Genomic DNA, 13,483 nt, shown 5'->3' on the forward strand with positions numbered 1-13,483 from the left:
CAGGTTTTTGTTCTTTTCTGTTGTGTTGTGTTTTGTTTTGTTCTGTTCTGTTCTGTTTTGTTTTGTATGACTGGACAAAAAGGTGAGCTTACAAGGAGAGAACCCTCTCAAAAAATAATTCTGCTACCAGTCATCCAACTTCTCCACGGGTTCTAGATCTTTATATACTCTGGACTGTATTTTCTCCCTCTGCTTAGGCGGTACATTTTCAAACACCTACTAAGCCCTCAAAAAGCTTAACAACCAACCATGCTTCTCAAGGATCCCCAGGAAAACTAAAACTTCAAGTTCTCCAAATCTTGTACCTTTTGTGGTTCTGTAACTATCAGCTATGTATCTAGCTTAAAACAGTGGGATCCAGAGGAAAAGCACCCCAAAGATGCTGAACTGAGGAAGGTATCTCCCCTGTCGCCAGTGAGAAGAGAAAACTACAACTCCCATGAGGAAGTGGGGCCGTGGAAACCACAACTCCCAGCATCCTCCTGGAGGCCCAAGATGGTCAGGCAAGTAGGCGAGGTGAGACCATAAATGTCTGCGGAAGCTGTGAAAAAGCTTTCTTTCGAGATAGCACCATCTGAGGAGGAATCTGAGGCCACGATAGAACAACAAGATGTAGCGTGCGGCCTGGAGAACTTGCCCGTGAGCCTGTGGCCCTTGGGGGCGGGGCCCAGGCCTAAACCTTTCCAGGTAGCGGAGGGATTAAGTGGCTGAAAGGGCTGGGGGTGGTGCCCTTTCCTTTAGGGGCGGTGCTAGAGGGTTGTTCCTATTTCCTCGGAGGCGGAGCCAGTGCCCTTCCTATGGAGGCGGAGCTAGGAGGCGGCTCACAGGTATTAGGGGCGGTACTAAAGGGCTGCTCTAGTTCCCTCCAGGCGGGCCAGCACTGTTCGGACAGGGCTGGAGAGCTGTCCGTAGCCCCACAGGGTTGGCTACAGGGCTCCTCTTAAGCGGAGCCTGCACCCTTCCATGTTGGGGCGGAGATAGAGGCCGCCCACAGCCTCCATGGAAGGAACCAGAGAGCTGCTCATATATTGAATAGCTGAGGCCAACGCCCTTGTAGGAGCGGATCTAAAGGGTTGCTCACAACCACTGGGAGTGAGGGTGGGAGATGGGCGGGGGAGGGGTTTGCACACTTCGCTGTAGAGCAGAACTCCAGACCTGCTCACTGCCCAAGGGGGCGCTAGGGCTCCTTTCCTAGAAGCCGAGAAAGATAGACACATAGCTCCCCCACGTGGTAGGAATTGTCAAATTGGCTGTAACGACAGGCTTTTCCCCTACCTGATATTTTTATATTTTAAATATTAGCACACGGGGTATCTAGTTTTACTATAGCGTTTTTAAAATGTTCACTAGCGAATGTTAATTATACATAATATTGGGTTTCGTGATGACATTTTTTTCCACACATGCACAGAATGTGTTTTGATCATATGTGTTTTGATCATATACACCACCACCACCTTCTCTGGTCCTACCTCTCCCAGTATTCTTTCATCCTCCTGGCTAGTGCCCCTTTTATCTTTCATAGAGAGAGAGAGAGACAGACAGACAGAATGAATGAATGAATGAATATGAATATGAATATGAATATGAATGAATGCCGATGAGTTTCATCAAGGTTGTTTACTGGAACTGCAGTCTTCATGACTTTTTGTTTATTATTTATTCTTTGAGACTCCCATACAATATGTTTGTCATCCTTTTTCCCTCCCCAGTTCCTCACAGATCCTTGCCTACCTCACAGTCCACCCAGTTTCATGTTCTTTCTCTCTCTAGGGAAAAAAAAAGATGTTGGCCTGAAAAGAAAGTTCTTAAATGGACAAAATTTGATATTTTTCTATGAACCTGTAATAAGACCTTAACAAAGATTTTACCTTATACTGTCTGTAAAATGACAGTTCCCTATCCCACCCTCTGGCTTGTACTCAGAACTTAGAGAGGGATCAGAGCAAACCAGTTTCCCAGTCTGTTTCGCAGCTATCTGACATGTAGGAAAGGCCCTGGTTCTGAATCTCAGCCCCTGGAGTCAAACTTAGCTGTGGTCTCCTCCATGCTGAGAGGTTTTGGGCACATATAAATTAATTTCTTCAAATCCTTAGAAGCCATAGAGTTTAAGTCATAGTTCCTCGCTTCACAGCTGCTTTGGGAATTACTGTTTCTAGTTCTCTGTGAGAACTCAATCAATGCCCACAACTGCTGCTACCTCAAATCCCTGCTCCAACTTTCTACCCCTCAGACTGTGGCCCAAGTTGCTATGGAATAGGGAAAGACCAAAGATGCTGGCAGAAGAACATCCCCTTGGATGTCGGACTTAGAGGATGACTTCAGCACAGGGCCTTGAGCTTGTTGTTTACAAGGTGAAAATAATTTAAAATTGTATCACTTTCCCCCACCCAGTATGAGTACAAATTATGGCTGCTCTTCCTTCCTTCTAGGGTTTTGTGAGCAGCCAATAGGTAATAATTCTATAGCAGATTTCAAAAGACAAAGCAGGATTTTAATGGGAGAAATAGTTAGTGCCCTCTCATCTAGGATTCGTGACCAGCAATACACATCTGCATTTGCATTGACAGTTTATTGTTAATAACACAAGTAGATAATGCTCTGTGTACCGATGAGCCATTAAGGCTTGGTCAAGATCAAACATTGCAGGAGATCTGCTAAGACCACCTATGTTTTTTCTTTATTCATCAAACAATTGAGTGGCTATAATATACCAGGCACTGTATTAGGCAGGGCCTAGAAGATGACATCATTTGGTTGAAGAAGACAGCATTTGGTTGCTTTTGTTTTAAGCTGGAAGTATCTAACATGAAAGAAAAATATTGCTACAGTCTTAAGTAACTTCAGTAAATACTCATTAAGAACTAAAAGTATACCAAGTGATGAGTTGGGCTGAAGAGAACAGGAAACATGCTCCCTGCCCTCAATGCACTAACTGTGATGAACCTACACTCGATTTTAGCTCTTTGTGCTACTGAATGAAATGTGCATGCGTGTGTGTTGAACTCTAAATAAATTTTCAGTCTTAAATTATATTTTTTTTCTTTACCATCTTCTCTAAGGACTATCTATAAAAACAGTCAGCCTAATGAAATCTCCTAAGTTAGCCTACTTTATTTTATGTACGAAAATAACTAAGAATAACTTAATTAGCCAGACATTTGCCTGTAATCTCAGCACTCTGGGTGTGAAAACAGGAAAATCATGAATGGAAGGGTTAACCTAGACTATCTAGCAAGACCGTGTCTCCAAAGCTAATGCCAGGAAAGTGGCTCAAGGACAAAGTGCTTTATGCTCGACTTCCTGGATTTACTCTCCTGCACCATCAAGATGTTAAAAGATTCTATATAAGTATCTTCTTTAGAATCTTTACAGTCATTAGTGCCCATAAACTCAAAGGATTTGATATACTAATCATATTTTCCAAATTAAAGTAAGCCCTTGTCTATTTTTAAAAGGAAGGGGGAGGGGAGAAGAGCCATATGATTCTTAGGCCAACCATTGAGGCCATACATGAAAGTCAGGACAGCAACCATTGGAAAATGATATTCCTGGTGTCATAAAACAAGATACTAAACAAAATAGAGGTAACTCAGCCAGGCAGTTTTACTTTTGCAAAAGAGTACATGTTGGCCCATACCAGCAGAGCAAACACACCAGGCTGAGAGTTCAATTAGCAAAGTCTTGCTCCATTGATGGTGGCTAAGCCTTATAGTCTGACATGATTGGCTAATTCATAATGGGTGGGCAGGGGAAGACCGCTATGGAGAGTTGAGTTCCAAGAACCTCTACCATCTGAGGTTTGACAAAATGGACAAATTTACAAGAGTTTCACAACAGGGAGGAGTTTACAGAGTATTGACACTTTGGGAGGCTAGCTATCTCTGATAGAAAAGACTGCTTCTTAGAAAAGATAATCCGCATGCTTAAAGACAGACAAGCCACAAAGTTGCCCGGGCTGTCTAGTGGTACCAGTGCCGTAGGATGTGTGTTATGGATACTAGGGATGCACTGTAGAATTATGCATGTGCTACACAAATGTTCCATCACTGACCTACATTCCCGACTCACCTTCAGCTCATTTTTTCCCCATTGCAGTCCATATACATAAGAGGAATCTTACAAAAAGTCAAACTAGCTTAACTTGCTGCAAACCCTGGCCTCACAGGCTCCCACAACCATGGAGGCATGAAAAACTCATAGTCTGCTTTGCTCTGGGGCGCCATATAAAGAGAAAGGGGCACATTGAAATGCGCAGGTTAGAAGCCAGCGTATCATAACATCCTCCGGGTTGAAAGCCAAGGAGAAAATAAACTAATTGGTTTCCTTGAGCTAAGTCAGGTCTAATCATTTGTTAGGTCCCTCAGATCAACTTCAAACATTATTTTTAAGATCTCAGTTGGACCTTGACCAGAATTATCTGGCTCCCGGTCTCCTAATAGCTGCTAGGAGCAAAAATTTACAACACAAGAGGGCAAGTCCAAAGATTCTTGTGGCTGGGTTTTGAATGCACCCAGAAAAGGAAAGAAGGAAGGGAGGGAGGGAGGGAGGGAAGGAGGGAGGGAGGGAGGGAGGGAGGGAGGGAGGGAGGGAGGGAGGGAGGGAGGGAGGGAGAGAGGGAGGGAGGAAGGAAGGAAGATAGATTGGTTGGTTTTCACAGTACTTCCTTAAATATTCGTAGGGTTCAGCAAACTTCCTTAAGATTCATGTTCGTGTTTAAAGTCCTAGTACTATACAAACTTACACTTGAGTTTCTGGGGCTTTGATACAGGATGTTAATCAGAACAGTCCCGACTTGCAGTTGAAGGTTATCAGGAGCCGTAGGGAAGCAGTCAGAAGCAACTGGATGTCTGCTGTGTGTCTATAACTAAAGATTAGAAGGAGACTTCACGACATACCCCAGAACTCACGCTTTTCCTTCAGACACATTCCTCTGAAAGATGACACCTACCCGTTCAACACAATCCAACATTAAGGCCAGCTCATGCTAACCGAGTTCAGAGAAGGAGGAAATCATCATGACCAAGAGGAGTGAAGATCGTGTTTATTTTTCAACACGCTATGTGCTATTTCTACTTCAGCTTCCGAGAGAGACAACCACTACTTAGAAATTCTTTCTTAAGTTTTCTGTGGTAAAAAAGATTGAACTCTCTACCCAGGCTGTGGTTTATTAGGCATATTTCCCACTGATCAGGTTGCATTCATTTCTAACTCTTGGCACATGGCAAGGCAAGACCGGTAAAAGTCCCATTTTTTTTTTTGTCCTTCATGTTTTCCTGCTGATGCTGAATCCCATTATATGCATACGACTGTTAGTAAGGCAGTGTAAATGAAGGAAGCTGGGCAAGGTCAGCTCTCATTCTCTCCACTCAGATGACTAAGTCGCCCAGGGTAGGAAAGGAATTCATAGAAAGGGTTTTGTTTGGATGTGTTTGCAGTGAGAAAGTTTAGCTCCAGTACCTATTTTTTTTCACCATCTACTATAATCCCTGTTTAATTTTTCTTAAATTTACATGCCAGCCCCATTGTAATTATATAGATTCTTTCTTATATTTCCTTTATGGGTGAAATAGCTTCAGTAGATAGGTAGTAAAGTCAAGGTAATATTTTTAAAGCAAGTGCCACACCCTGAGTAGCATTATCTCTCTAGGAGTTTGTGAAGACCACCCCCATTATGAGTATTTTCCCTGTCACAATTGTTCATCCAAAACTTACCAAATCCTTTGCAAGAGTCACAGTGCTAATGTGAGCCTGGTTTTTTTGTATCTCCAGAACAATCCATGCTCTGCACTCAGAAGCCCACGTGCCTTGGCCCTGTGCTCCTGGCCACAGTGGGGAGTTTTTCTGCCTGAACTGCTGCATAGTTTGTTCCAGTGTCTTAATCTCAGTTGGAAACCTGGTAGCTCCTTGTTCGTTTACATTCTGACTACATTTTCTAGCTGATTCCCACTACCATTCCCAGCTTTCGCCCTACTTTTACTAGCCAGGACTCCCTTGATAACATAAAATATCCCTCAAACTGGCTTAAGCAAAGGAGGAAGGGAAAATACCTCACATAATAGAAATGTCCAGAAGTAGCTGCAACAGGCCTGTCTAGACCAAGATTCTAACAGTATCTAGTAATGTCTCATCACTACACTCCCTGTTTGGAGGATAATAGGTTCGAGCCCACTTTAGGGTTTCAAAACCCACCAATCCCTGAGCTCAAAAACTTACCAGTCTCTGAGCTCAGAAACCCACCAGTCCCCGAGCTTGAAAACCCTCCAATTCCCGAGATTGAACACCCACTAATCCCTGAGCTCAAAATCCCTGCACTTGCCTTCAAATCCCACCAGTCCCCATCCTGGAGAATGCTACCCTGCAAGAAGCACTATATAGAGCCTGACTTCTGCCCAGTTCCCTGCTGCTTCTCACCAAGAAGAGGTAGCCACTCTTTTATGTCTTTCCCAATAAATCTCTTGTATGAAATTTATTGTTTGGTGTGACTTTGGCTCCTGACTGCCAAGATACCTTTCTCCTCAGAACCATAACATATGGATAGGAGACACCTTCCCCCTCAGTGCTGAACATACACTGCTCAAGCATCTACTTCCCTTTCCGGTGCTTTTCTCGGTAGGAGGTCTTGTCTAAGCCATAAACTTGATACTGAGCATCCCATGGAGAGGTCCTTCTACCTTCTGAGGGATCCTTCTACCTTCTGAGAGGTCCTTCTACCTTCTGAGAGGTCCTTCTACCTTCTTTGTATCAGTAACCCTAGATTTGTATTCCTTCACCCTAGCTTAAGTGGTGTGTTGTTCACAAACCAGATACTTCCTGGCCTCTTCAGTTCTTCTTTTCAGTGTTGTTGGTTTTGAGGTGGGGGTCTCTTATAGCCTAGGTTAGTCAGAAATTGTCTGAGGCCAAGGACAACTTTGAATTTCTATTCCTCTTGCTTCCATATGTGGAATTCTGGGGACAACAAACCTGGGTGCCTCCACCATGGTTTATGTGGTACTGGGGCCTCCTGCACGCTTAGCTAGCAATCTGCCAACTGAGCTGCACCCCCAGTCCAAACACAAACACTTGAAAGAGTTAGTGATAGTCTATTTAGTCTGGTCAGCTTCTGTAACCATCTAGAACCCTCATCCAACCCCTGAGTCAAGAGTGAAGAGACTTCTGGGAGGAGCTGGGAGGGGAAGCAAGTATACTATGATCAAAGACCTGGTCTTTCCTTGGCGTCCTGTAGGCACAAGCAGCCTTCAGGCTTAAGAATCCTTGTGGATAAACTTAGTCCACAGGTTTGTATCAGGAAGTAGGGTACAGATAGACTTTGGAAAGTGATACCAACTGCATACATTTCAGTTAAGAGCAGGTGTCTCCTCCTAGTTTGTAACTCACTTCCCAGAATCACTGTTTAACAGTTTCTGAACATGAACATTTGAATAAAATGTCTGATGATCAATGACCTCAAATTATCTCTGAAAAAATGAAGTATGTTTCCATTATAAAGCTAAGTCTCTGAAAAATGGATAATCACATAACAATATATTAAATTAGGTGTGTTTTTTTAAAAGTTTGGGGGTTTGGTTTTTAGTTGTGGTGATAGGAAAGCTTCAACCTAGAGCCTTTTGCATGTACTGAATTACCTCCCTACCTCAAAAGATCATTCTTCATTGTTGTTACTTTTTAAATCAGAAAAATACTTTTCTTAGTATTTTTAATAACCTTTCATGGAAGAGAAATGTGAGAAAATATGAAGATTAAAGGTTAATAATTTATAATCATCACTGGTATTAATGTCAACGATTACATCTACTTAAACATGTATTCATTTATTCTGGACTGGTAAAATTGCTCAATGGGTAGAGACACTTGCTGCCAAACTGAAAAATTACCTAGGAGTCTGTATTGTCTTTTGAAAGATACATGAAGCTCATTTAGAATTTGCTGTCATTTGTAACACAAGTGTAAAGGATTTCAAACTGTCAGCGAATTCTCTCTCTCTCTCTCTCTCTCTCTCTCTCTCTCTCTCTCTCCCTCTCTCTCTCTCTCTCTCAAACACACACACACACACACACACACACACACACACACACACACGCACACACACACACAAGGATCAAACCCAGTACATTCCTTGCACATAGTAGGAAAATATATAAAAGCATATACAGAATGTTTCATGGTAAACTATAAACTGGGGATATGGCTCAGCAGTAGAGCTCTTACCTAGTATGTGTGAGGCCCTAGGTGAAATGTTCAGGAACAGCAAAATGAGTAAAATTAACAAAAGAGTCTTGAAAATACTTTCCTTAAATTTCTAAGTAGAAATGAACAACTAATTTTTAGGAAAAAAAAATAAAGATACTCTTCAGGTTATAAAACTACAGTAGGTCAGACTTGGTTTTAAAAGAAATCATCTGTGTCGGGCGGGGGGGGGGGGCAGGGAGGGAGTCATTTTATGGTTCAGTGACTTGATACTGTACTTTAAAAGGATGTGCTCCTTGAGGAACAAATCAGTTTAAAAATACTCTTCATGAAAGGTTTCACAAGGAGATCATAAAATCTTCATTTTACAGCTACTTCTCAAAATGCCCTGATAACCATTTACATTTCAATGCTGAATTGTTAAAAAGCCAAAAGTGGGTTCTGAGTAAGACAGCACATGGTGCATTTGATGGACAGAAGCATCTCTTTCGTCCCTGTAGGACATCCCTGCTCAGCTAAAGTGGTAAGACACAATGCAGGAGGAATCTCTTTAACTCCCCACTCCCAAATCACTGTCTAAGCAGAAGGCTGGCCTGCCCCCAACCCCAGACTCCCACTCTTCACCTTCTTAATCTTTTACCAGGAATGCCAATCCTCCCCCAGTTCTGTGCTTTTTAAAGTATAGGCTTCTGCACTCAACCGCACAGCTCCACCAAGCCTCCACAGGAAGTGTCACTACATTCTGTTCAATGGTTTTCTAAAGATGGGCCAGGAGACATCCTGTTAACAAGGGACCGAGATGGGCAATTCCAACATTCCTCAGGATCCTGTAAAATCCTTACCCCCAAATGAAAAGCCAAGCAGTTGGTGCCTTGCAGAACTACTCTTATCCAGCTCTGTGGACACATTGGCAGGCCACTTTACTAGGGATCAGAATAAAAACAGTCCCCATGAACTGTCTCTTACAAAAGAATGGTTTGGAAGGACACTGGTGAAATTTCTTTCTTGTATTTGTACTAGAAACGTCAGCGTTGCTTCTGATGGTAAGCCTGTTCCTTACAGTTAAAGACTTGCATCTAATAATGTACCCTCTTTGAACTGACTGCTTCCAGGTGAAGACAAGTATCCAGGCTCTTTCTGCTGCACACTTTCTGAGTCTCAGCTCACTGGACAAGTTGATTTCACCTGGGTTAGTCTGCTTTCAGCTACTGTAACAAAATGCCTGAGATTATCAGCTTAAAATATTGAAAGGTTGTTGGGCACGGCGGCTCACTTCTGTAATCTAAGCACATTAGAGGCTGAGGTGGAAGCATTAGCAGATGTTTCACGGCAGCTGAGCACTGTCTTACCCCACCACCACCGTCCTCACCTGCTCTCCACCTTCTCCTTTTGAGCCAGGGTCTCTTACTGAACTGGAAACTCACTGATAGGCTATGCTGCTTAGCCAGTGAGTCCTGGGGATCCTGCTGCCTCCACTCTCCAGTGTTAGAATGACAGGTGCATGCTGCCATGACAGACTCCTTTTTACATGGCTGCCTGTGGAATCAGAGCCAGGTCCCTGTGCTTGTGTGGCAAGAGTCTACCAACTGAGCCATCTCCCCAGCCCTAAGAGACACTTTAAGCTTCAGGGTTTGAAATTAGGCTTGTTAACCACGATAAGGAAATAATTACAGCAGCAGGCTTTCCAAGAGAATTTAGATTTGGGACTTTAATCTTCATATTTTATAAATGTGATGTTTTGAAAATTCAGGTGCATCCAAAACACCAAGAAATGTTTCCAAACATTTGTCCCTGTCCCTTTGTCATTTAATAAGAACAGAATTTCTTTACATGTATCGGATACATCTATAATTTATATATTGATACCTATTTAATAAATTGCATCTTATAAGTATTACTGTGATCGATTTAACATTTATGACTTTCTAACCCAGAATTGCTCGTAATGAACATATGCGTGTACATACATTATCAAATAAAGCTAAAAAGAGAAATAAGCTAAGGATAAAATACTGAATTTCATACAGACATCAAATTCTGTCATTTTTGGTCATAGTGCTTGAGAATAAACGATTATGAGTGCTCAGCCCTAAATGGAACATCTTTATCAATCCTCCCACCCGTGCCAAGGCTCAGGGAACATCACAGAGAAGAAAACTGGAGGATGCGGAGGAGCTCAGTGAAATGCCATCCTGTGGTCATGGTGTGGCTGCTCCACTCACAAACTCACAGCAGCTCTGGTCACCTAGGAAGACTAAAATCCCAGCATGGGTGGGGAGGTGACTCATGACGCGTCACCTCCCCTAACTTATGGGCTCTGGGCAGACGACAGCTACTGAAAGAAGGAAAATCATCCCCTGGGGTGTGGCCCGTGTGCCAGGGGACAGCCCCACAGCTTGCACACCTGGGCAGCACTCAATGGACTTAGTAAAGATATTTAAGAAGAAAAATAGAGAGCGTGAAGATGGGAGGTGGGTGGAGTAGGGGCTTTATGATGCTATTCCCTCATAAACATATGCAATTCCCAAAGAACAAAAAATACTGATACTTAGAACTATGAGGGAAACAAAACAAGCTTCAAAGATTTCAATTCCTGATTATAGAAAAAAAAACTCCTATTGTTCTTTTTATTCTTGTAAGACCACAAAACTTTGAATTTTGGAAGAGAATTTGTGGGACTGGAGAGAGGTCTCTGTGGTCCAGAGGCCTTGCTATTTCCAGCTCTCTTGTCAGGCAGCTCATAGCCTCCTGTGACTTCAGCTCCAGAGGATCAAATGTCCTCTTCCAATCTCCATGGGTACCTGCACACATGTAACATACACAGACACATTCACATAAGTAAAAATCAAAACAAATCTTTAAAACTTAATTTCTTTAAGTAGGAGAGGATCTTCTAGGGTAATGTTTCGGTGTGTTGTGTTCTTGCAGGCTTGTCTTGTCATATTTCATATATGTTGGAATTCGAAAGTATCCCCACTTAAAGCTGCACATACATTACCTCCATATGAAATACGTGAATACCACCCTAACCAGCGTTTCTAACTTTTGCAGTATACTCCTGATCATGTAGCTGGGCCTGGAGCAGACATGGACCCCACACAAATAACCTTCCCTGGTTGTGCTTGCATCAAAACTCCATGTGTCCCTGGTACTTGCTCCTGTCTTCGTCATGAGAGTAACTACAATGACAATTTATGCCTTAGGGATGTGGGATCAGAAGCAAAGTACGCCAAGCCAGTCTTTGAATGCAATGTTCTGTGCCAGTGTGGCGAGCACTGCAGAAACAGGGTGGTCCAGAGTGGTCTCCAGTTCCTTCTCCAGGTATTCCAGACAGAAAAAAAAGGCTGGGGACTTCGGACCTTGGAATATATACCCAAGGGAAGATTCGTCTGTGAGTATGCTGGGGAGGTATTAGGATTCTCTGAAGTACAAAGAAGAATTCACCTACAAACAGCACATGACCCAAATTACATCATCGCCCTCAGGGAGCACACATACAATGGCCAGGTCATGGAAACATTTGTCGACCCTACCTACATAGGAAATATTGGGAGATTCCTCAATCATTCTTGTGAACCAAATCTGTTGATGATTCCTGTCCGAATTGACTCAATGGTGCCCAAGCTCGCACTTTTTGCAGCCAAAGATATTTTGCCAGGAGAAGAACTCTCTTACGACTATTCAGGAAGATTCCTTAATCAAATAAGCAGTAAAGACAAAGAAAGGATAGACTGTGGACAACCAAGGAAGCCTTGTTACTGCGGTGCCCAATCATGTGCCACTTTCCTGCCCTATGACAGTTCACTATATGGCCCCTTAGAAAATCCAGGCACCAGTTAGGAAAGGAGGTCCTACCTGCCTGCCCCTTTGTGGACAGAAATCAGAGGGAGCCAAGCAAGCAACCTACACTCAAGGGAAGGCTACCTTGTAGTCTGCATCTTGCTCATCCCTGTAAGACAAGGGGTTGTGCAGACCTGTCTCTGCCAGGGTCCCTATGTTCAACTCAGCAATATGGCCCACACTGAAGAATGTCCAACAATACACTTTCTCCCAGAACACTTGTATTTGTAGCTAAATGTGGGTATGTTGAAACTATCAGGATGCATGCGATGGATGACTCCTTGGGTATCGTCCTTGTGTTTCTTCTTCAAAACCAGAAACCATACTTGATGGCTAGACTTGGGGACAGCCATCCTAAAGCCAGGACGACCCTGGCAAAGGATCATTCAGAGCTAATCATCAAAGTATCTGGCACTGGAGAAAATCCTGCTAGTCCTGAGCTGATGCCTCTGCACTTGTAGGTGGGGAGCCTACAATGTTAAGCCACTGTTGCCTCACATTTGAGCAAACCTTATTCAACCGGACCTTAGCCTCGCTTTTCGGCTAGTTTTGCCAGCAATAAAACTGTCTTCTATCTGACTCCTGATCTATTACTCGTTTGTTTCTAAACATGAATTATGGAGGAAGGTTGTTAAATTTACCTGCTAAAACTTAAAAATCACCAAGAATAATGCAACACAACCAATGATTTCCATTTCTGATCAGGTCAAAAGAAGCCTTGTAAAGGCTTTGCTATACTCTTGGCTGTGTCGCAGAGCTTGTGAAGTTAGGTTTCAAAACCTCCAACAGCCCCACTCCTTCATGTATTAGCAACACAAAAATAACCCTGGCAACACCATAGAAGCAAGTGGGTGTTTTGTAACTGTAACTTGTGGAATGACAAAGGCTTCTAACTGCCCTTGTTTTTTTGTTTTGTTTTGTTTTGTTTTTTTCTTTTTTTCAGAGCTGGGGACGAGCCCAGGGCCTTGCGTTTACTAGGCAAGCGCTCTACCGCTGAGCTAAATCCCCAACCCCTAACTGCCCTTGTTAAAAGAAGGATAATAGAAAAACATAGTCAACTGCAGTCTGGAGAGTATAGCTGGATTGTGGAGCACCTGCCTAGTATGCAGAAGCTTCGGGTTCCAGCATGTGTACCACAAGATGAATAAATGATCAGACAGCACTTTGAAATATCAGGTTCATTCTACATAAGTTCTGTGGAAGTGAAATATCTTAAAAGGCAATTATTCAGTCATGTATATTATTAGTAAAAAGAAATTGACTTCTGAAGTACATATAAACCATTCTACAAAGAGACTCTGTGCTTTAAAAAGAGATATTATATATTATAGCACCCTATTCCAGTGTAATAACCTATTAGTTGTCCATCAGAAAAAAAGGGGAGGGGGCGCGCTGGAGAGATGGCTCAGTGGTTAAGAGCACTGACTGCTCTTCCAGAGGTCCTGAGTTCAATTCC

The 13,483-nt window shown here is 42.9% G+C and overlaps 1 protein-coding gene across 4 annotated transcripts; it reads left to right on the forward strand.

Moving 5' to 3' along the window:
* The first annotated feature begins 463 nt into the window (after nucleotides 1-463).
* On the forward strand, nucleotides 464-12,606 carry Setmar (SET domain and mariner transposase fusion gene). 4 transcript variants are annotated; one of them, XM_039108197.2, is made up of 3 exons: nucleotides 652-687; nucleotides 9,300-9,376; nucleotides 11,239-12,606. In XM_039108197.2, the coding sequence occupies exon 3, from the start codon at nucleotides 11,275-11,277 to the stop codon at nucleotides 12,025-12,027; it is 753 nt and encodes a 250-aa protein (XP_038964125.2). In that variant the 5' UTR covers nucleotides 652-687; nucleotides 9,300-9,376; nucleotides 11,239-11,274; the 3' UTR covers nucleotides 12,028-12,606.
* The last annotated feature ends 877 nt before the right edge of the window (nucleotides 12,607-13,483 follow it).

Source organism: Rattus norvegicus, chromosome 4 (assembly GCF_036323735.1).
Source record: "Rattus norvegicus strain BN/NHsdMcwi chromosome 4, GRCr8, whole genome shotgun sequence".
NCBI classification, from domain to species: Eukaryota; Metazoa; Chordata; class Mammalia; order Rodentia; family Muridae; genus Rattus; species Rattus norvegicus.

Bases quoted from the DNA above. Each gene is read 5' to 3' on its own strand.
- Setmar (XM_006236997.5), top strand. From the start codon at position 8,645: ATGGTGCATTTGATGGACAGAAGCATCTCTTTCGTCCCTGTAGGACAT. The intron at 8,711-11,238 runs GTAAGACACAAT...TAACTTTTGCAG, and splicing joins ATCCCTGCTCAGCTAAAGTG to TATACTCCTGATCATGTAGC.